This window comes from Chlamydotis macqueenii, chromosome 2 (genome assembly GCF_036417535.1).
Source record: "Chlamydotis macqueenii isolate bChlMac1 chromosome 2, bChlMac1.mat, whole genome shotgun sequence".
NCBI classification, from domain to species: Eukaryota; Metazoa; Chordata; class Aves; order Otidiformes; family Otididae; genus Chlamydotis; species Chlamydotis macqueenii.
The window spans coordinates 89,866,804-89,894,369 of record NC_141557.1 but is presented as its reverse complement, the minus strand read 5'-3'; the positions used below and the strand labels follow the sequence as shown (position 1 = coordinate 89,894,369).

The 27,566-nt window shown below is 42.9% G+C and overlaps 1 protein-coding gene across 6 annotated transcripts in view; it reads left to right on the top strand.

Moving 5' to 3' along the window:
* The first annotated feature begins 1,058 nt into the window (after positions 1–1,058).
* COBL (cordon-bleu WH2 repeat protein) overlaps positions 1,059–27,566 on the top strand; it is a 161,474-nt gene continuing 134,966 nt past the window's right edge. For 5 of the 6 annotated variants that reach the window (XM_086740429.1, XM_086740426.1, XM_086740427.1 and 2 more), the window contains exon 1: positions 1,324–1,468. In XM_086740429.1, coding sequence (XP_086596555.1) covers positions 1,425–1,468 — 44 coding nt within the window. In that variant the 5' untranslated portion in view covers positions 1,324–1,424. Of the gene's footprint in view, positions 1,154–1,323; positions 1,469–27,566 lie in introns of those variants that run through there. The other variant, XM_086740424.1, reaches the window with a different exon arrangement.

Sequence of the window (27,566 nt, the reverse complement as noted above, 5' to 3'; positions counted from 1 at the left end):
ACTCGCATGCAGCTTCTGACCCAGATTTGCCAAATCTCGCTTGCTGAGGAAGAAACTCTCACTTTTAGGGCCAGAGAAGCTGATTATATTTACTTTGGTCCCTGAGCTGGGCAAGACACTTTCCAACTGGCAGAACACGCAGGGACGTGAGCTAAGCCTGACGGGAGGGAAGGGTCTGGGGAAAGGGGTGACCATTAACCAGAACGTGTAGGACCCTCGCCAAGCCAGCCAGGTGACTAGACAAGCCTGGCATCATCTGCAGTCCCTTGCCCGAGTTCCTCACGGTCACTTTACTCAGCCCACTCCCTCCTGTCTTGCTGTCCCTGGCTGGCAGCCTGACCCATCTGCAATCCTTGCATCCTCCTGCCATGACGGGGAAAGCAAGATGAAGCCAATGGAGAGGGCTGGAGGGGCGCAGAGAAACTCCCTGAAATGCCGAAGGGAGGCCGGGGTGCCGAACCGCAGTAATACAAGCCAGGCTCCTCTGCCTCCGCCTTGGCTCTCCTTCCACAGGCGAGCCCAGCAGTTGCTTTCCTGAGGGAAACAGCACACGGAGGGTTTTGTAAGGTGCCAGCACCATGGCTGCTGGCACTGTCCGGGGGTGCCAGGCTGAGGGTGCTGAGGGGTGCAGCAGAGGGGGAAATCATCGCCACCCTTCAGCCCCGCTCTTCATCGAAGCCGCCGCTAATTTTAAAAATAGTTGTTCGCGCCGCCTCCAAGAAAATGTAAAAAAAAAAAAAAAAAAAATCTATAAGAATAAAGGTCACAAGAAGCAAGCCTTGCAGGCCAGGTGCTGGGCAGGGCGTGAGCCTGGCGAAAAGCCCTGGTTCCCCGTGGGGCTCGGCCAGCCCGGCCGGCTCCGGTTTTGCCAAGTTTATGGCGAAAGAGGAGCAGGAGGGGTTCCCCCGCTGGTGCTGGCGGTGCGGGGTCCCCCTCCCCTCCTCTCCCCCGCCGGGGCAGCCGCCGTGTTTGCCTTTGTCCCGGCCGGTCACATTGGAAACGGGTTGGCAGCGACCTCGCCCCCCCACTCCCGGGCTGCCCGGGCCGCTGAGCGCCGTGCCCAGTCGGGGGTCCGGTCGGGTAACCCCTTCTTCGGCGGGCGGAGCCGAGCTGTCGGTGCCCGCGGCGCGGCGTCGCTTTCTCTGCCGGCCCGGTAAAGGCGGGCGGGGGGCGGCGGGGGAGTGGGAGCCGTCTCGGCCGGGCATCCCCTCCCGCCACCCCCGGCCGGGCTGGGGAGCGGCGTCCGCCCGGGGCGGTGCCGCCCGGCGGCGGGGCGGGGGAGGTGGGGGCGAGGCCGGCTCTCACCGCTCTCCTCTTTTCCCTCCCTCTCGATTCCCCCCGCCGCCGACCTTCGCCGCTGCCCCGCTGCGGCACCGCGTCCGGACCGGCCCGTCCTGTGCAGAAGCGGTGAGGGAGGCCCGGCCATGGAGACCCTGGCGCGCCCGGGGGCCAGCAAGCCTCCCAGCGGGTAAGCCACCCGCCGACACCCGGGGGGGACGGACTCGGTGCCTTCCTTCTGCCGGGGCGGCGAGGCCGGAGCCGGCACAGGGGTGTCGGCACCTCGCCGTGCTGAGCGCTGCCCGCTCCGGGGGCGCTGGGCGGGGGGGACACGGCCGGGGAGCAGGGCGGCAGGGTGAGGAAATGTCGGGAGGGGGAAAGGTGTCCGCCTCGCCTTGCCCCTCTGGACGGGGCGCCCCGACCCTGCTGCTGGCGCTGCCCCTCCCTCCGCAAGAGGCTGGCGAGCGGGGTTTGGTTTGGGGGTTCCCTTCTTGCAGGGGGTTGTTGGGGCGGGCACGCAGCCCTCGTTTGCGGCTGCCGTCCCAGCCGGGCCGCCGGGGCTCGGGGAGCCCGGGTCGCTGCGGGTCCGGGGGCGGGTCCGGCCTGCGGCGGGGCCCGGGTCAGCCCGCGGCCGCAGGCGTCGGTTCCGGCCCGTGTGCCCGCCCGTGCCCGGCTGCCAGGAGCTTTGGAAGGTTTATTCCGCCGTCCCAGCCGCGGGTCTCCCAGCCCTCCCGCACCGCCGCGGTAGGAGAAGGAAAACCCCTGTCGATCTCGAAATAAAAATGCCCCAAACTGGCAGAGGTCGGCGGGTGACCGCGGCTCCCGGTGCCTCCTGGCTCTGGGGACGGGCAGCGCGCTGGCGGTGGTACCGCGGCCCCGGCGTAAACCTCGAGTGGGTTCGGGGTTTTTAAAGAGGAGGAACAAACACAGAACGTGCCAACTGCGGGCTTATTAGTCCGTTAATTAAACGACGAGAGCAGCAGCACGGTGAAGTCCTAAGTGACCTCTTTTGTCCCAGCAGGAGCTGGGCAAGTTTTGGGAGCTGGGCTGTCTGCTCGCCGCGATTTACTGCTCCACTTCACACTGTCTGCGCCGACTGGAACAGGCTGCCGTGGCTTCAGCAGCCTTTTTTTATTTTTAGTTCTCGTGTTTATGTCACAAATTCATTATCGACTAAGTGAAAAACAGCTTTAAAGTATGTGCTTGTGGGCCACGGTACTTTTCTTGGGTTTAATGTCCTGAGTTTCTGTGTTGGATGGGAAGTGTCAGAGCGCCTAACTCAGAAAGTAGAACGGGGAGCGATGGGTGGAGAAAAGATGCTGTAGGAATGAACCTGTATGTTTCTTTGACTTGCAGAGCGCTCATGCTTGTGGCTCTTTTTGTAAATAAAATGATTAATTTCAGTTAAAAAGGAGCCTGGCTTTGGTTGTGACTTTTTAAGCTAACCTTCTGTGGAAAGCAGTAGATATAATGTACCTCCCCTATCTGTGTTTAGTTGAGGTAATAGTATAGCTGCTTAATAAAATCCTGATGGAGATCTAGGATGCCAGTTTATGTGTCTGCTTTGAAGAATAACCAGCATTTCTCAGATGCAGTGCTGATTAAAAATTGGTCTTGATTGCTGGGTATCCAAAGATTCATTACAGAGTTTGAATTTGCAATGAGGAAGCATGTCATTAGTCCATCTCAGAGAGGAGTACTGGAGTCTGAGGGCATTTCTGAACAAACCTCCTGAATCCTACGTAGCCAGTTTCATCTGTGCAAACCCATCCGTGACCACACTTGGGTCTATCGCTTACATGAACAGAAATGACAGTAACTGCATTAACTTCAGTCAGATCCTGATGCGGCTCAAGGAGGCAAATCCAGTCGTAAGGTGAAGATGTGCTTGCAATACAGTACAGCGAAGCGTGTCGGTGCTGATCTGCCCCTGCGGAAGCGGATGGCAACACTCTCGTGCACCCTGATGGGGACTGACTGTTTTATCTGAGCTGATTTCAGCCTTGAAATACTGCTTGTTGCCTTTTCTTGCGAGTCAGAAGTTCCCAGCCTGGATGTGTCCGTGCTGTCAGCAGTGGGCTTTGCTGAACGATTCGTAATTCCCTGAGTTGCTAACATCCGTACTGGGAACCAGGGGATGTTTGCTTCTTAATTAGATTTATTTGCTCAATGAGGAAATCTGCTACGGCCAGCCAGGCGCAGCCAGAGGACAGCTTCATCTGTCCTCCTTGGTTCCCGTATGAATCCAGATGGGAGCCACATCTACGGAGCCTGCCCAGGGAACGCTGGCTTTTAAGGCCCCTTTGGCAGAACTACCTTCCTTTCATGGGAGAAGAAATGCTGTACACATTTACAGCTTATTGATTGGGTTAGCTTGCAGTTATGAGAGCAAGAGGTTAAAATGACCGCAACTTCACAATTTTTAACAAAATTTAGGTAGAGCTCTTTTGGCTGTATGTAAATCATTAACAGCAACGCTACCAGTTTCCCCTGTTGAAAAAATTTAATGTATCACTTGGTGCAGGGTTGAGCAGACCTACTGTGTGCTTTACACAGATAAATTGCCTACGTGTGTTTTCATGGCACGGTTGCTTGAGCATTGTGTATTTAAAAGTAGGGTCCTGTTACGGGGTTTTTTTTTTTGTTGTTTTATATGACGAAAGAAAAACGCAGTTTGTGTTGGTGTTACAGAGTTTTGCCCCTTTCTCAGCTTCAAGTAGACTTCAGCACCAATAATTTAATTATTACTAATTGCTAGGCATGAGTTTTGTAAAGCTTTAACAAGTCCATGATGCTTTATTTGATTAACATTTATTTTAGCCTATGAAGGTGAATTTAAGACTATCAGTAGCAGGAGCAGAAATTAGGATTTATTCTTCTGTGTTGATGCAACGGGTGCTAGAAGAGAGAAATACACTTGTTTAAAACCTACTGCCTTCTTGTCTGCATCTGCCCTTAATTCATTAGGGAGAGCAGAGCTAGGCCTCTGTCTGTGTGTCTTGAACATCTGATTGGTGATATTTATTTTTTTTTTACCATAATATGGCACAATTAACATACTGTCCTGATTCTGGCTAGAATAGAGTTAATTTTCATCTGAGCTGGGAGAGGAACTGGAGCTGGTGGCACCTGTGGCTGGGGGACACAGCTGGAATAGTTCATTAATTAGCCAACAGCTGGGATAGGTTATCCAAATTGGCCCAAGGGCTGTTCCATCCCATGTGACATCATGCTGGGTATAAAAAGGGAGGACAGTAGTGAGGGGTGGCTCCTGGCCATCAGGATCCACTGTGAGCAATTGTACTGTAAACTATGTGTTTCAGTATTTTCTGTTACTGGGTTTTGTTTGTTTTCCATCTCTGTTTTGTTCTCTTCTGTTGTTCTCTTAAACTTTTTTTTTTAATCTCAACCCATGAGTTTTGCCTTCTTTTCTTTACAAATTCTCCTCCCCGTCCCACTGGAGGGTGGAGGGAGTGAGCGAGAGAACTGCATAGCTTGGCCCTGAGCAGGGCTAAACTACTACCCATACATTGGTCTTAAGCAGCATAGCAGGCTCAAGCCTAAAATGAGGACTTGCAGAATCAGTTCTGTTCTGCTTTGTTAGGAGCCTCGCAAGGTGCAGAGCATCTTCCGCTGTCACTGAAAGCATCTCCATCTCCTGTCAAAACCAGTTGTTCATGGGTTCTTCTCCATGCCTTTATGTCTGAGCACAGAAATGCTCCCTCGGGAGTCTTAGGCAAATGTGGGAAAAGCCTCTGTGTTAAACAAGATGTATGAGCGCTTTGTTGAAGTCGGATCTTTATTTTCTGTGCTTCAGCTTCCTTCCCTGCTTCACAGTGCCTCATAGTACTAAAAAATCCAGATACTTACTAGCACACGTGTTTTGGAGGAACTTATCTGCTGGGTTGAAGTCACCCTGGAAGTCAGAGAAAGGCTGCAAAACATCGCTAACGCTTACATGCGGAAAAGCAAACCCCAGGTACAGAGCAAGTCGCTCATCACAACTTGTTGAAACCTTTTCCTGTTATTTCATGCCTACTCCGCATAGTTAACCAGGTTACTTTGCGAAAATCATAGAATGGTTAGGGTTGGAAGGGACCTTCAAAGGCCATCTAGTCCAATCCCCCTGCAAGAAGCAGGGATATCTGCCACTAGATCAGGTTGCTCAGAGTCTCATCCAACCTGGCCTTGAATGTTGGGCATCCACCACATCCAATTTTAAAAAAAGAAAACTTTTTATTATGCTTATGTTTAGTGTATTATTTGTAAACGTTGTCTTGAAAAGCCTGGAGGGAACTGTTGTCTGCAGAACATCTATGTGAATGTCTGCGTAGCACTGCTTACACCGTACTCTCTCTCACCTTCAGATGTTACAAGATTTAGAGTATACAGAAACAACAACGTAATTAATCATAGAATCAAAATTGGAAAACTGGGTGATTTGCATATGTTCCCCTGCTTTGTATTTATACCAGATTTCAGTGTAATGCGCAGAGTACTGGATGGCAAAGGGCAATGACTGCACTTAGAAATGTGGAGTAGCAGTGTGGTACCTGCTTTGAAGGTTGCTGAGACAAGGAATTTCTCTGTAATATGTTTTTCTAGCACTGCAGGCAACGTTAGCCCTATCCTCCTCTCGCAAGTAGTTTGGGTCCAAGGTATTTATTTTCTTGTCAGTGGAGATATGTCACATTAAATAGAACTCTGGTAACGATGACAGAAGAATTGCACTTGCGATTGCATAAAATGAAAGGAGGCAATTTTTTACTGTGTTTTGCACCTCTGTATGAACATAACTGGTGACCTGATCTACTGGAAGACATTGTGTTTTCAGTCATGACTAATATCCCAGGATCGCTGAAGATAAGAAAGCTAATTGTAAGAATAAGCTAAAGGGTGAGATAAGTGCAATGCAATCCAGTCCTGACAGCTGTTCTTTCTGAACTCCAGTTTCCCACTTCTGCTATCTTACTCCCCTCCGCCCCTGCTTTTTTTCTTTTTTTAATTTTTCCTTTCTTTCAGAAATCTATTAGTCTTGTACCAGAGGAGAGGATCAAATAGATGTCTTAAAGTCTCTTCCCTTTCTGGGCTGCCTGAAATATTCAGGATTTATTTTCACTTTCCCAGTCATCTCTTGTTATTTTCCTTCCCATGGATATCTTTTGGTTTTTTTTTCATCTTGCTTTTTTATGCCGCTCCTGCCGCTGTTAGATGAAATTGAACCTTCTCTTTCCTAGGGTCACCTGTCTCATTTGTTCTTCATGCCTTTCCTTTGTAATTTCAGCTTCATTTTTCTGCAGCTTTTGCTCCTGTAAGTTTACATCTTAGTCAAATTGCTTGTTTTTATGAAAGAACGTTACTGCTCAGCAGGAGGTAGAGCTACATTTTGGTGGGACAGATTTTGCTTACCACCCCATCTCAGCAAGCTGCACCAATTACAGTGAATTTCCAGGATTCCACACTAGATAGAAGTGGGGGTTAGCTACAATTTAGACCACTCACATGGGTGCAGTTTTAGATGATGTTGACCATTAAGGAAAGCAACTTCTTACATATTTATTTTGACATCAGTTCAGTAAATACACGGCTCCTTTGTGCATAGTTAATCTTGCTAGAGAAGTGGTATATTGCTTTTCACTGAGTAATTCACATCACAGTACAACCATGATTACGGCTGGAATGAAGGGATATTTTTTTTGCCTTGAAAGGAATGAGAGTTTTCTTGTATTCGTGTATGTATTCTTAAACATCTATGATGTTGTAAATATTTGTTAAGACTCCTGTTGTCACAGACTTGAGTTATCTTTCAAGCATTTATGAAGGTTTCCTAACGATATTATTTTGGATTAAAGAAATACACGTAGGAGACTTCATTTTATTTATATAGGCAAAAGTGTGAACACGTTTAGATGACCTGCTCCGAGAGCAGCCAGGAAGGAGGCCTGTGGCAGGATTTGGGAAGTACCTCACCCCTCCTGAATCGCAATTCAGTGCCTTAACAAGTATTCCCCTGTGCCTGGCCTTTAGCTACTGCTCTGTTAGGATCAGCAAACACTTCATTTTCTGGCAACGACTGCGTTCTGTATACTGCAGCTTTTTGTGTTGCTCTGGCATTGTGATTTCCATGAAAATTGACATCTTTCACACTTTAATGCTGCTTCTGAGAGTCTGAGGGGTCTTTAGAAATTTATTTTTCCATAGTGGATTAAGCCAGCTCCTGCATTAGAAGTTGGGAATGGGAAAAGACTTTAAATCTGTGTTTCCAGCTAAATTTGTGATTTAAGGATCTTCTAAAAGTAGCTGCATTTCCAGCTAATGGAAATTACAACCCTTATTAACATATTAATCCTCTTAATGTACAGAGTGTTGCCAGAGCTATTAGTTGCCCAGTGAGCCAGGCTGCTTCTCGTTAAATAAGTGATGCTGGGAATAGTATATTGTTGTCATAGTTTCAGCATGAGAGTGTCAGCGATGAGCCAGGGACTTAACCCATGCCAAGGAGTGAGTCACAAAGATTGCGTGGCAGGGCTGCGCCGCCATGGCACTGACACACAGCATCTCGTACCCACTTTAGTCCCCTCGCACCAGAAACATCATCTTCTCAGTTTCACTATTCCCGCAGCTAATAAGCTGCCTGAGATGCCGTGCATTTGTGCAGAGCAGTTGTCGCAATCAGAGAAGTAAGAAGATGGAGAACGGTTTTTCTGTTTATGTTCCTTTGTTCTCACTATAGCTTCTGGATTGAGAGTGTCTACAGGATAAACAAAATCTGTTTCTTACGGCTGACCCTGTAAATTCAACCTGATATTTGCATGCTAAGCTGTGCTTTATGTGCTCCTTGCAGCGTGTTGTATGGAAGAGAGTCGTCAGTCTCCTCTGACAGTTTAAATGATTACATGTAAGTTATAATAAAGCTTTCAGGGGTAGTCAGAAAATGATACAACACCAGTGTACTTTTTTTTTTTTAAGGTTGTGAGCAAGTTGGAAAGGTGCACATGAAGTGAGAACTTGGTGTAGGCTGGTACTTGCAGAGGTGCAGCAGACAGACTGTGTTTTGGGGTTTGGTTCTGTGTTCTCCAGTGTCTTGTTCGTATTAAAGGTGATTGACCTGTGCATAATAAGGTTGGTCTGTGAGTTGCTCTGCCCCTCTCTCTCCATGTTACTCTGGCATATGCAAAGAGGAACGGCTCAGGAAGGTGTGATGGAGAGTCTATCATGTAAGTAATCAGCAGCCAGGTAATTAGGGAACTTGCTGATAGAAAATCCAGGTTCAAGGACCTGCTTGGCACAGGAAGGGCTGAAGATTAAACCTGCAGTAGCTTTTACCACACCCCATTGCCAGGACCACCCGGCAGTGTGGAGTCCTCCCTTTTTCTTCGAGCAGGAAGCCAAATAACCACAACCCTCACTATTCCTGAAGCTGTTGTGTTGCAGTCAATGTTTCCATAGCAAGCTGTAACAGTGACCTAGAAGAAACTATGGTCTCTCTGAGCCATGCTAGTTTTGTGGTGCTAACAGGGAAAAATTCCTTTACTCAATTAAATAAACAGATAAGACGCAAAGTCATACCACTGGCATGGAGGTTGAGGAAAAATATTACATTTTATGTTATCAGTGTTCTAAATACAGCCGTATTGTAAGGTTCAACAGCAAGTACCAAACCAGAAGTGCTTAATCAGGTAAGTGTTACTTGATGTTTTCAGCAACGACTGACAGCAATGACTAACAAGCAATTCTCTGTTTGCCATACCCGTTTTCCTTCGCTCTGTGTTGGATTTTATTTATATTAATGCATGCTGATCTGATCAACTGTTACTGATATTTTATTGTGAAGTTGAGCCAGAGCTCTGTTGTTTTTTGGTAATCGACAGTTAATGACTTTTTTTTTCCCCTTTTCTGAAGACCACACAAATACATAGAGATTTAAAACCGGTAACATTGATGGTTGATGAGATGCTTTCTGAATTTTCAAACATTGTTTTATTAAACATATGTGCTACCATTCGTAGTAAGATGATATAAAACCTCTTTATATTACTGCTTTTTGTTAGCAATTTTTCGGTGGTTTCATTAGACGAGAGAACAACAAAATTCAAGGGCCTGAATACAAATGCACCATCGATGATCAGTTGCCACTGCCTCTCAGGTCTGATGGGGTCATTCCTGTTAGTCTGCTGGTCCCCTTTCCTCTGAAAAAGCAGTCTGTGGTTTTTCAGGTGAGACTGCTGGGTTTATCCTTGACACTTGTGTTACATGGTATCAAGAGATGGTGTGATGGTGATGTGAAGAGGAGTTTGTCCTCTGAGGCTGCACAAAGGTCCTTATGTACTGTATGATCCACCAGATGCAGAATCAGCTTGGTCAAAGCTGGCTTCTCCAGGGAGACGCAGGAGGAGAGCTGCAAAGAGCTCTGTTTCAGATTATCTAGATGACTTTTGTTTTAAAAGCTTGTGTCTTCCTTCCTGCCCCACACACCCCACAGCGGGTGTTCTACTGTGCTCGCGCGGGAGGTCTGTTGGGAGCCACGGCAGTGGCTTTCTAATGTGACAGAAAATAAAGTAGTAAATTCTGTTCAAGACCCTTTAAAATACTAATGTTTCTTTTATTTCTCGTGTATTTATTTTTGGAGTATTTTTGGAGTATTTGTGTTTATTATTGGAGTTATTTCCAGGTGTAGTAAGCATTATTTTTTTTCCTACTTTAGAAGGTTCCAAAAAGATAATAAAAACTCGCAGTTATTTTATAATAAAACATATTCCTTAATTTTTGTTCTTACTTCTGTGCTTAGATGGTGTTTCCTTCTGCATTTTTCTTTTTTTTTTGTTTGAACTAAGTGTCTTGCATATGCAGCAAAAATAACCGTCTAGGTAAATACATGAAGCACAGCCCATCTGATCTTACTGTGCATGGGACATGTATTCTACCTTCTGGTTTTGTCTGAGAGTGCCGTGAAGGGGAGTCTCCAAAATCAGTAAATAGTTTTAGCCAAATTGTCAGGAAAAAACCAGGTTTTTTGTGCTTTTCTTTGACCTCTCCTCCTGTGGCAGTGCTTTATTTCTGAATATCTTGGTGCGACTCCCAGATTCCTCCTTTTTCATTTTTGAGTAATTTCTCATGGTACTTGGTACCAAGCTTACACTTTCATGGATACCAAATAAATTGCTCCGGGCTTCCCTGGGGGTACAGCTCGTGTTTCAGTGCCAGCACAGCTTTCTGTGCTCTAAGGGGGCTCCTGGTGTTGCTCGCTGTTGCTCTGACAAATGCTCTGATCAGTCCCTGCTAGGACAGGGCTTTCTCCTGAGGCAGGGGAATAGTCTTTGGCTTCTGCCGTGGTTAAAATCTTGGTACTGTGACACCCTCAGGTGCTCCTAAGACTGACTCTACCAATTCATTAAATACAGCTACAAATGGGTCAGATCATGTTGCTAAACTGCCGGTGTTGTAATTAACACAATAATTTGTTTTGCTTGCTTTTAATTACCTCTGTTTCTCTGCCTGTGCTGAACTGAAGAGTCACTCGGTCATCTCGTGGCAACACAGAGCAGCATCTCCTGCCAAAAAAACGTTACAGTGTCAGATGTGCGTAACCTTGGGCTTTTCGAGATACACTGTCGTTTTACTGTCTTGTATTGTGGCTCCTTAAGGTCTGTTGTGCAGCTTCATTCCCTGGGTAGTGCCTTGTCCCGAGGGTGACAAACTGGGACCAGTTTCTGTCCTCAGTGAGTCCCAAACCCCTCCTGTAGCCAGGGAAGCTGCGGATCCCTCAGCACTGGGCTGCGTGTTGTAGGGGACTTTCCTAAGGTCAGCCTGGCACGGATGAGGATGCTGGGGAGAAACCAGAGTGTGCTGGGACATTGTCCTCAGACTCCATAAGAACCTTTATACATCAGCAGATACTTTCACTCCAGTGCTTACATTAGGAAGTTGAGGACCATTATCTTCAGATCAAGTCTGTCATTCCTGAATATAATATGTTAATACAGAGTTACTTTCTTCTTACCAAATCTAGCTTTTCCACTGTGAGACCAAGGCAGATGTATCCATATGTGACGGATAGAGAGTCCAGGATCAAACCTAAAACAAAAGAAAGAAAAAAAGACAAGAGCTATGCCTCACCTTTTACGTGGGTAATTGCAGAACAGTATTTTATTGTAAAATCAGAGATTTTTGGATTTTCCACATTACTATGTATTTAGTTTCTTTCCACTTTTTTTGAATATTTGTTTTCCTCCAGCTTCATGTAGGGCAAACTGGAGATTTAATTTTTTCTTAGAAGCATCTCTGTTTTTTTCTTTTTCTTTAGTAAATTTTTTAAGTCTGTAAGTGTAGTATTGTATAAAATGACTAGCAGGGGCCGGGCAGACTCGGAGCCTGTCTGTTCCCATGGTTTGCTGAACTCTGTTGGGACAGAGAGGGAGAGTCTGCTTGCACTTGCCAGAGAAAGAAGAGCAGCCAAAGCACTGGCTAGTTGTCTAATGCAATACTGGAAATGGGGCTTTGGTCAGATGCTCTGAAGCAATTTGAATTTATAGGACTTGTTTAGCGTGGAGGGGAATGAGCATGGCTGCACTCCCATTGTCTTAATATTCAGTTTAAGAGCCAAAGGGCCCGTGGAGTTTGGTTTTGCTCAGGTTCACTTGCCAGGCTGAGGTGTGCAAAACCGAAGCTACTCATTTGAAGTCTCTGGGTCTGCTCCTGCATTGAGCAGGTGGGGAGAGGGAACGGCATGGGCTTCGCTTGGACGGATCGATGGAGTACTTGTTGGTGCACACTTCTCTTGTCTCTTTACTGGGGTTCCGGTTTATATTTTCTGTTGAAGTAACAAACCCGGGATATCTCATTTTAAAAGGATGGGGTAGGTTTGTGTGTTTAGGTAGATAGGTGAGTTCAGTGCCTGTATTCCCCTATATTCTCCACCTGTGGTTGTTTTTATTAATTTAGATGATGGTAAACTTCAAAGTGCTTTCTTTCTACTAGTATTTTACAGCTAAAGATCTCTTGGACATTAACAATATATTGTTCATACTGGTTAAGGATAAGGATGTCACTTGTTTCTGTTCTCACGTGCTCTTTTTGTATGACCAGATAGTGCTAATATTTTTTTGAAAAGCCCACAGTTTGTCATGCTCTTACGCCAGCCTTATTTAAGAATACTGCTTATCTATAGAATTGTTTATTATTGTTTATTCTCAAATTAGCCATAGTTATTTTGGAATGAAATCTCTTTGCATTCAAGTGGTTAAATACCATACTTTCTCCTATTAAAAATGAGATCCAGGTCTACTGGAAAATATTTTACAAATATAAAACTGCCTGAAGTATAAAACCTGTTTATACAGATACTGTGGGTTTCTTGCCATGAAAAGCACCGTAAATTCCCCATGCTGATTCATTTTCATAAGGAGTTACTTGGAAAGAAATATTGCTTATGGTGCATTGCCAGTTAGTTATATACTAATTTGCTACCTGAGAATGATTTCAGATTTTTAAATTCAGTTTAGTATTGAAGTGATAGCAGGAGGGGAAAAGGTCTTAAACTACTTACTATTTTACAGTTGAGCTTACATTTACCTGGCAAGAATTTTTTTTTTTTTTTTTTTTTTTTTTAAGGGTGACATTAACTTTTTCTAAAAAGTGGTGTTTGTATCACCAGTTTGCAGTCTTTGTTTTTCAATGCAGATTCCCGCTTACTGGTATTGTTACAGGACAAACAAGTCTGTGCTGTACATAAAATATTAAACTGTCTTCATGTAAGTAGTCTCTATGTGCAAAACTCAGGTGCCAAATTTGAGTAGGAGGCCACATACAATGTCTGGGGGCAGATCTCTGTTCTGCCATCATTTGGGAGGATGTGTGGCATCAGCCTCTGGTGCAGATCAACCCTTTAAGTGAACGACCCAAATAGCTGACAAAGGAGAAATATATTCTCATGATTGTCTTTTGTCGGTTATCTTTTGTACTTCAGCCTTTTGAGAAATCTCAGAGAAATAATCTAGCCTATGCTGTTACTTTTTTTTTTTTTCCCAGAGCAGATGGTAATGAATGTGTCACTATCACGGAGACTGAATTTTCCTTCCCAGCTTGGCCAGGAAGGGGTAGGCAGAGTTACTTGGGAAAACATAATGTAGAAGCTCAGATTGCAAATAAACCCCTCATGCCCTGTTTAGCACCTGGCTACACCTGTGCAACAGTATTCAAATATTTATAAATCTTTCATAAGCATTGTTTATTTGAAGATAAAACCCCAAATCATCAGCAGGGGTTTTCCTGCATTAGATTGCTTTCACTAAGCATTATTTAAGGTTAAAACTTCAAAACTCCCTCGAGAGATTTTTCTCAATAAGCAATTAAGAGAGTAAAAATAGCCTTGTCTTATCTTCCAGCAACCAGGTAAATTTTCTTATGAAATTTGGAGAACTGAGTGAATCGGAGACTTCAGGTTCCTTCTGTGCCTTCTGAGCTGCCTGTGATTTGTTCCATAGTACTTATGGAACTACTAGTGAGTAGTACGTGTGTAACTGCTTGGGAGCGGTGTGAGGAAAGATTTAGGGTGTAGATGCTTCACGCAGAGCTCTGGTCCTTGCATGCAGGTGGTCTCGGTAGCAAGCCTTTGTACTGATGAGTAGCACAAGGGAGAAGGAGCATGTGGCGCCGAGCTGTTTTACTGCTCGTGGAAAGAAGTAGATTCTTCTTTCATCCTACTGGTTTCATTGGCTCTCTCGGCATTTCAAAGCAAATGTGTTGACTATTTTAGGATTCTTTGAAAATTGCAGCCTGTCTCTGAATTAATGTGTTCATGTTTCTCTCCGAGTTGCAAATGAAAGATTAAAAGCTGTGCTTTGGGCACTGTGTGTTGAGTAATATTGGAAAGAAATGTTACTGTATGGTGGCCAGTGTGTCTGCTGTGTTGTACAGCTGTGCCATTCCTTCCAGAATTAATCTGAAATATATTTACATCGAGCAAATGTTGCAGTCATAGATGGATTTATGAGGATAGTGATCTGACAGAGCATGCAAGTTTACGGATTATAAAACTTCTTGTACACGGGGAAACTAAGTGTTCCTGGATGAAACTCCCCTTATTTAGGGAGGTGGTACTGTGAGTTGAAACAAAATTTGGGAGGTGGCTTGTCTTCCTTATAATGTATGTGGAAGATGAGGACGGAGGGATATCAGTTTTTATTGCTGCACAGCAGGGTGCAGCCATGTTGACATCCGACGCATATTCAAAGTTGCCTGAGATTCTGTGTCGGCTTGTATCGCTCGTGCTTATGAGGCACGGTCAGCATGTTTCTGTGGTTTGGCGCTGGTGCCTGCAGATTTCACGAGTGGTGGAGTTTGGGTCTTCGTGGTTTTATCAAAATTGTCTGAAAGTACGTGTATGTCCCTGGGAACTGAGAGTAAATAGAGCTCACTTGGAGAAAACACTTGGAAAAAATGAAACTGTCCCTTGATAGTGAGGTTTATTCCTCCTGGCCTTTTTCTTTTTTTTTTTTTTTAATTCTCTCTTGCAAGTTTCTAATTTTGTGGGACAAAAGAGGAGAATCACATACTTGAATTTATATCTGAACTAAGATTATCTATCGCTGCTTGGGGGCTGTGTTATAAAAGCGTTGGAAGGAGCTGCTTCTGCCATGGCTTGCCTTCAGACAGCCATGATCTGCTCGATCTCATGCTCTTTGGTCTTTCCAGGTCTTGTCCACAAACCCCTAGCTCTTGGCAGAGCTGTAACTCCTTAGGTAGGCTTCAGCAGCACTTTGATGCTCTCTCATGGTGTCCTTACTTCTGACATGGGCCCCAAAGGTCCCCAGACCAGCAGATCCAGAGAGCACCTGTAACGCCACAGCTGGGCATAAGATAAAGGAAAAGTTTGGAAGTGCGCAGCTATATAAATCACTTCCCTCAAACTGCTTGCTTTTTTTTCCCCTGACATTGTTCAGTTCTCTCTGCTGTCTTCTCTCACCAGGGGTTCATGTGCTGCAGAAAACAGAGGGGAAAAAATGTGTCACAAAATAACAAGTTAACTTGTATAATTAGTAATAATCATAAAATTTTGCAGTATTAGATGTGAATTTTACAACCATCATGTTAGAAGAAACAGTTAAAAACCTTAGCTGTAGGCTTATAGGTAAGATTTAGGTAAGAATAGAAGAGAATTACTTTTTTTTTTTTCCCCTCGCTTAGTCTGATTCCAGCTCTTTTCAAGCTTTGACAATAGGAGTGTGTTCTGATACACACCTTCCTAATTACATAAAATTGATAACAAGCCATATGACCTCTGGTTACAGATCTCATATTGGCATCAATTCACTTTTTATGTCTGAGTATGTCTCTGTGCTTAAATCAGTCTATAATTCATAATGTGACATCTTTATTACAGCTTACATAAAGAAATGTATACTAATAGAACAGTATTTCAGTGAACTTTTAGGTGAGAGAACTGAGTAGTGATAATGCACTTATTTCTTTACAGTGAAAAAGTTTTCCTTTTTAAATAGTATTTGATACTTCATTAAATTATTTTTGTCACAAAGTGGCTCAATTTGTATGTACATATTCGGTAGATGGAGTTCTGTTGCTTTAGTACTTCAATACATTACTTTTCCCCCCTCCTCTCAAAACTTCTTAATAATCAAAGCAAGTGAATGTTGTGTAACTTTATGACACTGTTATATAAGTCACGAATTTCAGTTTTAGTAATAAAATTAAGTATCATATACAATGAGCAGGGACCTTTTAATCTATAAAACTGACTTAGTCTTGAGTGAAAGTTCAGAACTTTTCTTCACTGGTGGTGGTTTCATTTTCCAGCAAAGCTGGAAGTAATGTATTTATTAATGTCTGAATCCAGTTCTAAAAAAGAAGTACTTGTGAAAATATGACATTTTTCGCTTTACACAGCAAAAATACGTGGCATAACTTGCATGTTTTGGTTTCATATTGGAGAAATTCTAGCTTAAATAAACTGCAGCAGGTTGCTTCTTAGAGAAAGGGGAGGTGAAAAAAACCCTTTTTTTTCTCTCTAGATTAAGTTGTAATATACAAGGCCTTTTTTTTTCCCCTCCTTCAAATCTTTCTTGAAATGACCAAATCAAAAGGACTTTTGTTTTGTGAAGCCTGCTTTTGATTAACTCGATTGAGTTTTATTTACCTACTTAATCTAAAACATGCTTCCTCCTTATCGTGTAAAGTCACTTACTGTTGCTAAATATACCCGTGTATTTTAAAGAAGCAAAGCCGTGCGTGAGTAGGACCCATTCAGAGCGGGGCTGTTGGGTAGGGAGGGACCTGCTGGTAACCCGAGAGCAAGAGCAGATGCTAAATTAGCAGCTGGATCGTTAGTAACGAGTCCACAAATGTCTGCTGGGAAATGATCTTCTTTGGACGCATGTAGTGTGGGTGTGTGGGTTATTCAGAGATTTTAGCATCTAGTTGCTCTTTACCGATGACTCAAAGGAAAGTCGTGGGGCCACGAGGATTTTTATTTGTGGAGTGACTAGCAACTTGTTTTCATCTGAAAGAAGATGCCACATTTATAATTTTTTATTATTGTGTGGCATTTTTTAGTAAGGTGTGAAATTGGTAAATGACTGCAAGTGCAAAGAGATTGCTGGCAGTGTTTTAGTTACGTAGTAAGTAAAAAACAGTAAAAGACCTGTGGAAGAGTAAATAACGTTATAAGGGCATGATTAATAATCCCAGGGTTATGTTCTGTGTTCACCTCTGATGTAAATAGTGACCATTGACTGCAGTCAGGAATAGATGAGATCACGACCGGATAAGACCCGAGATCGTGACTGGATAATGATGACCAGTAAGTGATGCGTATTAACTGGTAACCAAGCAGGAGAATCCGAATAAATAAAAGATCATAAGGGGAAAAAAAAAAGTGAGAGAGCTATCAGAAAAGTGCAATTTATTTCGGAGACAAAACTTTAATTTGTCCTAAGTTTCTTCCTAATACATGCTTTGAAATCTGTCCAAATATTTAGTGAACTTTGCCTACAGTCTGCTCTTTCGTGCCCCCCCATCCGCCCAGCACGCCGTTCCCACTGCAGTACCGTGGACTCAACTATGATAAGGAGTATCTGTCTGGCTTGGCTTTACGTGTAAAACTGGAATGTGTCTTCATTCCTTAAGCCAATTATTATGTAAATGTGTGCATCTACAAGTCACCGTTTCCCCACATTGAAGAACATGTTTGGGTTGTGGTTTGTTTGGTTTGTTTTTTTTTTTTTTTAAGCTTATCAATTTGGTGAAGACGATTCAATTTTCTAGTATAAACAGTTACAAAAATGATACAGATAGATGGAAGAATGGTACATGCATACCAGGGCCCTAGTGTTCGCCAAAAGGTTCTGCGATTTCTTTGTTAATCAGGGAAAAAAGCCTTGTTGTAGAGGGGAAAAAAAGCCTTCCAGCTGACTAGTATAACTCTACCAGTGACAGCCCTCTCGTTGGCAGCATTATACTCAACAAAGTGAGTTTGTGGCGTGCTGAGACAGTGACTGTGATTTAAAAAAACCCCAGAAACCAACCAAAAAAAAAAAATCCCCCAATAAACCAGTTTTGGATTGTGCAGCGGCTATTTATATTGGCCTAAATGTGCAAAAATGTTGAGTTCATGTAACTTGTCAGAAAAAGGCAGAGGTATTTTGTGTGTGCATGTGCATACTCACGTAACGTTATCAAGTTTTAGTTAACGTATTAATCTCTATGGTAGAACAGTGCATACGTGTGAAGACCGTATAGTGTTACTCAGGTCCAAGTACATGCGTGGGGGTGGTTTTATTTTGGGAGAGGGGGGAAAAAAAGTTACTCTCTGGTAGCTTTAATACAGAGAAATTAAGGAGTGTGATTCTTTAGTTGCCTTTTGGTGAGGAATTGCTTTTCCATCTTTGTAGACATAACTGTATTTTAGCGTTAATGGAAAAACAGGGTAGCTTGGTGTAAATCCTCCACTACACCCCGTTTGAGGGGGGATTCAGGATGTTCTGCTGCATAGCTGATGCGCTGGGTGAGACTGCTGTCTGCTGTGAAGCAGGTGGGATGGAGAAGGGAGACGGTTAGGCAGTTCTTTGTGATCACCAGGCCAAGCGCAGCTACAAGTTTGGTGTTTGGGATTTGGTTCTTGTTTTTGTGAGTTTGTTTTTTTTTAATTTTTAATGTAATACTTTTTAAAAAGAAATTAGTGTCTCCCCCATACTGCAGTTTACTGTGAGCCTTTGTCACTAGCAAAGATAATTATTCAGGGTGATGCTAATGCTCAGAGAGCAGTCAGGCTGTTTCTGTGTATGGGTGTACAGGTTAGCCAGTTCACTCTGTATATTTTCATCTTGCAGTATTTTTATAAATGACAGTTCCATGCAGTTTTCTTTATATATACACTTCCATGCTTTAAGCCAAAATAAAATTAGCCTTTGCATTACTGTCTTTAAAACCACGTAGTTATTCAACTTATTGCTGCATTGATTTGTATCTGCTGTCTTGTCTCTGGCATGTTAATTTCAAAGTTTTGGCTAGTGTCTGTTTTTTTTCATTTCCAGTGTTCAATGGCAGGTCTAAATATGAGAATGCACTGCATGGTCTCTGCATGTGAGACTCTCTGTAATACAGAATTTAATTTGATTCTGTTCGCTTTCCTGAAGGCAGCACGTCTCCAGTGTATCTCAGCACTTCTAGACCAATTACATTTTCTTCATAAACAGAATTTCGATATTCAGGACCTATTTGGTCAAATTCTCCTCAACTTGTTTGTACTAGTGCACGTTATTTTCTGATGCTTCCTAATTTCATGAATGATGTGTGATAACAACATCGTGAATGATCAGTAAAGCTCCAGATCACCCCCATGTAATTTTGCAGCAGTGCTGTCCGTTGCACGTATAGGGACAAAACCAACCAAGCTCCACTCTTTGCTAATTTATATAATTGTAAATCAGGAGTATTTCAGTCTAAATTGGTGATTTGAGACACAACAGTCACTGTTTTTTAAGTAATGTGAACCTTTAATACAGCATTTTAATTTCAATTATAGAGTCATTTGAAAAAGCACTATTAGTGCAGAGAAAATGTTTATAATTTATCACAGTTAAACATCTCTGAGGATTGTGGAAGCTAGCATGGAAGGTCTGGCACTTCAGTCTGAGGCTCTGGCCTTCAGTCCTGAGCTTGGGTTCTGTACAAGAGCCAGTGAGATCAGTTAAGGAGTCTGCAGAACAGATCTTTTAAGATTATGTAGGCATGAGCTTAAACAGCATTTGGGATGAAAATGTTTACCCAGGTGTATGCATCCATATTCTGTCAAATTTTGTATCCTTTGAAATTGTGGTTCAAACAGACTCCTCTTTGGAAGTGGCTGATTGAAGTAAAGTTTCTCTGTGGAGTTTTATGTAAAGACCTGGGGGCTGCTTCAGTGCTGCATCTTCTGGGAGAGAAGCAGCACAGAAATCATAATGAATGCATGGTTTGATGCCTTCTTTATCCTTATTCTAGTTCCTGAGCTGCTGCAGAAGCTAAAATACCTCAGGTACAAGTTAGAGCAGCCCCTTGAAAAACTTTCGTTTGTACATCCAAATGTGGTATATACCAGTCATTTTTTTTTCAGCAAACCCTTTGCATTTGGTGTGAAATGGCAAATGTTTTCCCTTAGCGTATGGCCTGACATATTTTTGTAAAACTTCTTTGCAAATTAGAACTGCTACACAAGGGCTAGACTCAGAAATGGAGTCAGTTCGTGCTCTTAGGACAGGTAAGTTCTGCAAACATGAGCACCGCAGCGGATGTCCTAACTGTGTGAACCCACGTCCTGCACAGAGAACCCCTTCCTGCACCTGTGTCACGTCTCGCTGGTTGTGAATGGGGCACAGATGACGCAGTTCTGTTGCACGGTTCTGGGACTGCAAGACTAAATTGGAATACAACAATAACGAGCTAAGTTTACACCAGTCTACCACTGCCATCAGAAAGGAAGAACAGTTGCTCACACCGTGTGTCTTTTGGTTTATTTATTCCTTTCACTATCGTATTGTCCTAGACCCTGACCATGCAGTAGGCATCTATAACAGATGAGCAAAGTTGATGTTTTTTTGCTGTTGGAAATCACAGTGGATTTTTCCAGCAGATCCAGCTGTTGGGAAATACAGTTTAAGCATCGAGACAAAATCCTCATGGTTTTTAAACTCATGTGGATGGAGATGTTGAAGACTGACATTTTAAAAAATTGAGGTTTTGTGCCATCTGTAAGTTGTTTGAGTTCTGTTCAGGTTTTCACAGTGCGGGACAAAGAGCAAGGTGGCCTGATAGGCCTTGGTGAGGAGGAAGAGTATTAAGAAATGCTCATTAAAAGGTGTCATAAGCCTCTAATGGATATGGGAGCCTCTGCATATATTCCCTCCTTAAAGGCATTTCATTGGTGTACCCATTTCACAACGTGTTTTAGCACAGATCCAGCATGATGCAGCTTTTCTCTTCCTCCCCTGCTCCCCCCAACACGTTTCACGCCTTTTCAAGTCTGCCTTGTCCACCATGTTTCTCCTGCTGGCTACACCTACATCTCCAAGCCTCCATTCTGCTTTTTTTCCAGGCTGAGTTTCTGGCAGGTGACACCCTACCGGGTTAGTGGGCTCCCTTGGCTGACAGGAAAGGCCGGGCGCTGACTCCACACCACTGGGCCGGGTGACATGCCTCCCTGTGCTCAGCAGGCAGGCGTAAGGAGTCTGCTCCTGTGTGCAGGATGATTCTTGGACAACGTGTCTCAAAGATAACACAGATGTTGCCACGTGTAAACCCACTTCAGAGGGGAGGGTGAGAGCAGGCTTTGGGAGGAACAGGGCATAAACAAGGCAGATCCTGTCCATTTTTGTGGCACGGCTGTCCCATGAAACCCGCCCAGAAGAGAAGGCAGCCTGTGGAGAGATTGCTTCATGCTGTGTAAACTGAGGTTTGGCTCTGGGAAAGGATTCCTTTTTTCTTTTTTTTTTTTTTTTCTTCCCCCCCCCCCCCCCCCCTTTCTTTTTGGGAGGTCATTTCCCTTTCATATCCTTGTTGACTGCAGACAGAGGAGCTGTTGTGACTTAGCTACCAAAGACTCATTGATGATCAGCTACAACTATAAATGCAAGATCAGGAAAAACAAAGCCGGGCTCTGGTCCTGCTACGGAAATGGTTTCGCTTTCACTGCCCTGGAAGGAGGCGTGCTACTTCATCAGTTTGAAGTAACCTGCTGTTTGGAGTGATTTCAGGCAAAACTCTCCCCAGGTTGATCACAAGGTGTACTGTATCTGCCTGAAAATAAAATTACCGTTATAGAGAAAGTGGCATCAATATATGATCTCATATGGGTCATTTCAGAAAAGAAAGATGGCATAACTGTCTTGGATTTTATATTTAAAGAAGCATGTGCAGTAATATGCCCAAGATAACAAGAGAAGGAAATATGTCCTTTTTTTTTCAGCCACAATTCAGTTGTGATTTTCAGCTTTCAGACTCATACCGGTTGTTGTACGAGTCGCCCTAGCAGACTGGTAGGTACGGAAGTTAACTTGTAGGTTTGTGTTCAAATGACAGTGGTGAGGGCACAAAGGGAAGCTGCTGCTTGTAATAACTCATGTGCTTTGTATGTCTTAGATCCTCAAAGTACACAGGATTTGCATTTGACTGGAAAGGCTAGTTGAAAGCAGAGACTTTACAGAAGGTGTCATTTGCCAATCTTGATTTGGCCAGAGGTAAAAGCACACGTATAGTTAGCACAGGAGATCATCCCCTTCCATGAAACAGACAGGATAATTTTTGTCCCGCGTCTCTTGGTGACACTGCTGTGAAAAGTTAGGGATTTTATTTTTGATGTTGAATCGTCTTAAGAGACAACATAAATACCATTTCATTAACTTTTTTAGAGTCATAGAATCATAGAATAGTTTGGGTTGGAAGGGACCTTCAAAGGTCATTTAGTCCAACCCCCCTGCAAAGAGCAGGGACATCTCCAACCAGATCAGGTTGCTCAGAGCCTCATTCAACCTGGCCTTGAACGTTTCCAGGGATGGGGCATCCACCACCTCTCTGGGTAGCCTGCTCCAGTACTTCACACCCCTCATTGTAAAAAATTTCTTCCTTATATCTGGTCTAATTCTACCTTCTTCTATTTTAAAACCGGTACCCCTTGTCCTATCACAACAGGTCCTGCTAAAATATTTTTCCTTGTCTTTCTTATAAGCCCCCTCTAGGTATTGGAAGGCCACTATAAGGTCTCCCCAGAGCCGCCTTTTCTCCAGGCTGAACAGCCCCAACTCTCTCAGCCTGTCCTCATAGGAGAGCCCTTTTATCATCTTTGTGGCCCTCCTCTGGACCTTCTCCAACTGGTCCATGTCCTTCTTACGGTGGGGGTTCCAGAGCTGGATGGCATCCCTTCCCTCCAGCATGTTGACCGCACCACACAGCTTGGTGTCATCGGTGAAGTTGCTGAGGGTGCACGCTATCCCACTGTCCTTGTTGCCAACAAAGATGTTAAACAGGATGAGTCCCAATACTGACCACTGAGGAACGCTACTCATTGCATGTCTCCACTTGGACATTTTAGGCATTTTTTTTTTCAGTTAGAGGGAATAAGATAATGTGTTTTGTTTTGTGTGACAACTCTTTAATAATGTGTGATACTAACTTGTCTGTTTTTCTATTAATGTCAAATTTTCCTCATTAAATATGGAAATAATAGAGATTATTTTGGAGACATGACAACTGGGGACTATAAACTTTATATAGAGACACAAACTTCAGGAACATTTCTAAAGTGGTAGTGTTCTGTATTTAGTCTAAGACTGGTAATGGGAGGGAGTGTGGAGGTCACTTCCAGGAATTAAATCAGACTAATAGGACCAAAGTTGCTCTGCCAATAGCAGAATATCAATGGCTTTTCTAGAATAAAATTGTAATTATATAAAAATTATTAAAAACATACTTCAGTGGGATTCCTTTTTAGCTCTCAGTAATAGCTCATGCATTACCTCATTGTGATCTGAGAATCCTTGTTTTAATATATGTTGTTCTTGGGCACTTGCATGTTTTTTACTTGCTATGTGTTTTCTTGGTGAACGTGCAATGCAATAGCTAAAAGAAGTCTGTCTGTTACTATTAAATAACAATTGCTGCCTTTTTGAACTAATACTGAACATGCCAACAGGGTTCTTCAGTTTTCAAGCTATGGATCTGACTCAGACTAAATTTATTTTGCATTTGAGTGTATCAGAAACTGATCTGCACCACTGCTGTGGCTAGTGAGAACATAATTTCTAATCTTCTAAACTTTCAAATGTCGGATCTCTTTCCTTCTATTTAATTTTTAAATTTTTAATTTTTAATTTTAAAAATTTTGTTACATGGAAGATCTAACGATAGAGTGGGAAAGAGCAGTTTGTTTTAGGGTATCCTTAAGTACAGAAGGTATTAACATGCATGGGTTTTTCCTCTCCTTTGAAGCTCATGTTCAAACTTGAGTATTCTGTTAGTTGTCTGTGATAGCAGTTGCCATCAGGTGGAGAGGTCATGAGAAATCATGAATTATGATGCTGATTAACTTCAGTTAAGCCACTGTGGCACTGCCAGGATGTCCCGCTATCTAGAACGGAACAGAAGATGAGTGCAGGATATCTAGTCAAGAATTAAACCAGAGATGAGTAAGTACATGTGAGGAAAAACGAACAACCACTGCTTCAGGATCTGGATCTAACTGTAGAGCACTGCATAAGACTGATGCATTTTTCTATTGGTGAGCAGTTTCCACAAAAATACTAATAAAGTCAGGAAGTAAAAAATGCTTAAAGAGCCTTTTTTTTTTTAATTCATCGATTTCTTATTCTCAGCAATGTGAAATGGATGTGCCCATGATGCATAATCCCATTATATTGCCTGAAAAAAACTGCTTCTGCTTTTCTTTCTTGCTCAAAAATGGGATACTGTAGAATAGTTATTCTATATGCAACAGGAGTAGAGACAGTGGTCTTTTTTTTTTTGCACACAATGGCTTACTTGTGATACTGAAGATTAGCTTTCAGCAGATTACTGAAAAAAAAAAAAAAAGAACAGATACACTGGGTGTCTGGCAGTACTGAGTTTCTCTGCAGACTCTTTTCAGCTGGAAAGCATGGCACTGTAACTGGCCTTGGGTTAAGTCTGTATAGAGTGTCACTTCCATTCTTAAAAAATAATTAAAAACGTAAAAGTGAGTTGGTTTAAACTGAGAGGCAAGTTACAGAATGACAGATTTTCTAGTGTTAGCTAATGCAAATATTTGTAGGAAGTTAGGTTCAGAAGACATCAACTCTTAAACCCTCTGTGCGAACACAGCAGCAAACTCTAATAGTTCATGAATCAAATTATTCCGGCTGTCCTGCTGTTGATTTTTGGAGGGACGGTGCACCTTGTTCCCCGCTCTTTCTCAATTTCCATCTTATGAAAAGGGATAGCTTGCCTGCCTGTTATTAATGGCTGCAAATCGTGCTGAAAATGTAAAATGTTACTCCTTATTAGGACACAAGTAATTAATAGAGGTAAAGTGTGATGAGAGTGAGTGGTTCACTGTAACATATAGTGTGAAATACTGAATGTTTTGTAAATAGGGATGTATTTTCTTTTCCTTGTTTCCCATGTGAATTTAGACTTTTTTCATCCTTTTATCAGTTTTTCAACTTCATAGTATTTTGCTGTTCTTTTTAAGCATATGTTCTTAGCAGCAGTTGACAAGAAAGAATCAGTCTAGCAGGCCATTTGTCTATTTCTTCCTTCCCTTTGTTTGTGTCTGTCTTTAATTTTTATTGCCTTTGTTCCTGCAAGTTGTTTTTTTTTCTTCTTTTTTTCAGTTTGTACAAACAAAGCTTTCATGCTCTTTATTTTTCTCCTGATGCCTTCCATCCCAAAGCTGTGATTCATGTGCTACAATTCTGTCCCAAGCTTCTAGATTTTTAGAAGAGTAATATTACTGTTATTGTATCTTGGGTTTGCTGTGCCATCAGGAAATGATCATAAAAAATCAACCACTGGTTTTCCATGCTCTAAGGAATCATAAAATGCTATTAAAAAGTTTCATACATATTCACTTACATTTTTTAATCATATACATTTTTAGTTCTGTTGGTGTAGTGACAGACAACTGGAAACAGTTTCAAATCTCCATGACTTATGTGTAGTTTCCTTTAATAACTTTCATATTATTATTTTTTTGAATATGAAAAAAAAATGGAAGCTCTCCATTTCACTTTCACACAGGCATGTTGCTCAGAAATAATGTTTGGTAATAGAATGTGTATGTTAGAGAGATCGCAGGGGCAGATTATTTAAGTTAAGTTAGGGTTATTCTATTAATGTAATGGATTATGCTGATTCACATACTGAGGGAATTAAACGTTTATCAATTTTATTTCTGTAAAGATTGTTACAAAATCAGCCAGACTGTTGTTGTTACCCCCCTGGCCAATATAGTTAGCCGAGATGCTTGTTTGCCTTTTGTGATTTAAGTAAGTTCGTTCTCTAATGATGGTGTAATTAGTACAGTTTTGCCAAAGGAAAGGGGATTTCTCCTTTGGCTCTTGTATTTGATTTTCACTGTGAACAGTAAGAATGCAGCAGCTAAAAATAGTGTTTAAAAGAACGGGAGTTGGAGCGTCCCCTCTGAAACACTGGAATAGCGTGGGGTACGAGCAGCTGCTGCCAGCCTTCCAAGGCTTGGGGTTTCGCACTCGTTGCTCCTGGTCCCGTGGGTGGCCAAGCTGCCTCGGGTGGGCAGCACCTTGGCCTCACTGGTCCTGTGTCTGTTCACGTAGATCTTAAAACAGAAGCAATGCTATACACGTGAGTCATTTAAATAGATACGTACTCCTTGATGAGATTTTACACACCTGTTTTATCGACAGATGGCTGTAGCAAATTATCAGGAAACTCTCTTGAATTCAGAAAGCTGTGTTCCAGCCACTGTAGCTCTTTTTTTTTCTCCCAGAAAAGGGATGTGAGGGTGTGAGCAGGAGGACGGCTGCAGGAGTACAGGTGCCATACTAACAGTAACAGGTATCTCTATGTCATGAGTTGCTTTTTGAAAAGTGTGATGTTTTTGGAGATCCTGAGTTTAGTAGGAGTACCAGAATTTGGCTCTTTGTTTTTAAGACTGCTGACTTAATCTCTGTGAGAAGTTAGTATTTTAACCTTTGCAATCCGTGGTTTAGTGACATATATTCAATAGCAAGATAATTGAAAACCTGAAATAAAAATACGAGGATGGGGTTTTGTAGTTTGGGCGGTATAGAGAGCCTGTCTGCCACCATCCAGATGTGTGGCTGCATCCCTGTGCTGAGTTGCTATAAGAGGAATCTGTAGTTGCATTGCTTCAGTGTTTGGCGTGAAGTAGCATTCCCTGAGTTGGCTTTAAGAAACTGTTGCTTATACACTTACTTCTTTATGTATTTGGTTTGACTGGGTGCTCGAGTTGTTTATTTTATTTCTGTGTTCATTAAGGTTTTGTAAGTTTGTTTAAATTAAAGGGATCTACCTTGTTAGAATGGTAGACTTAAAAAGTTTGAGAGAAGTTTGTCTGAAAGTATTCGTAACTGATCACTTATGGGTAAAACACTTCTGTATCCCTAGCATACTAGATTTGAGTGAGGAGAAAAATCAAAGCAAAAATGAAATGTAACATTATTTTTCTTGAAATATTTGGAGATTCTGTATTGATAGTGGCTCTGTAGTTGTACTGCCAGTCAAAGCTGCAGGGCACAAGTAGGGCTGAAGTCCTCTTGTCAAAATCCTGAGGCAGTGTGTTATCCCATGGCGGTGGCCTTAGAATGAAGAACTTGTCCATCTCTGCGCTACAGGTGAAGCTTCTCATTGGCCTTCACAGTTTTCTTGTGTAGTTTCATAAAGCACGTGGTGTGTTCGACATGGAGTGAAGGTGAACTGTGTGGCTCAGGGGGAGAGATGAACTGGCCCAAAGGGTTTTGCATTTTTTTTTACTGCATAACCTTCTTTTGGGCTCCGTGTGAACCTGGGTTGTAGTGGGATCTGCTGATGTTGGCTTCAACTGTCCCTGTTGGTTTGTATTCTTCTATAGCCAGAAACTGAATTGTCCCACACAAGGCTCCTTGCACCCAGCCTGACACCTAAATAACTTGTGGGTTTCAGGCAGCCCAGGTGCCGCAGGTTGGCCTGTTGGTAGATCACTGGCCACGCTGTCGGGAAGCCTTGTTTCTGTCTTCATTTCTGTTAGCTCTCCACTTCCACAATGTCTGAGCACTTTGCTGTACTATATG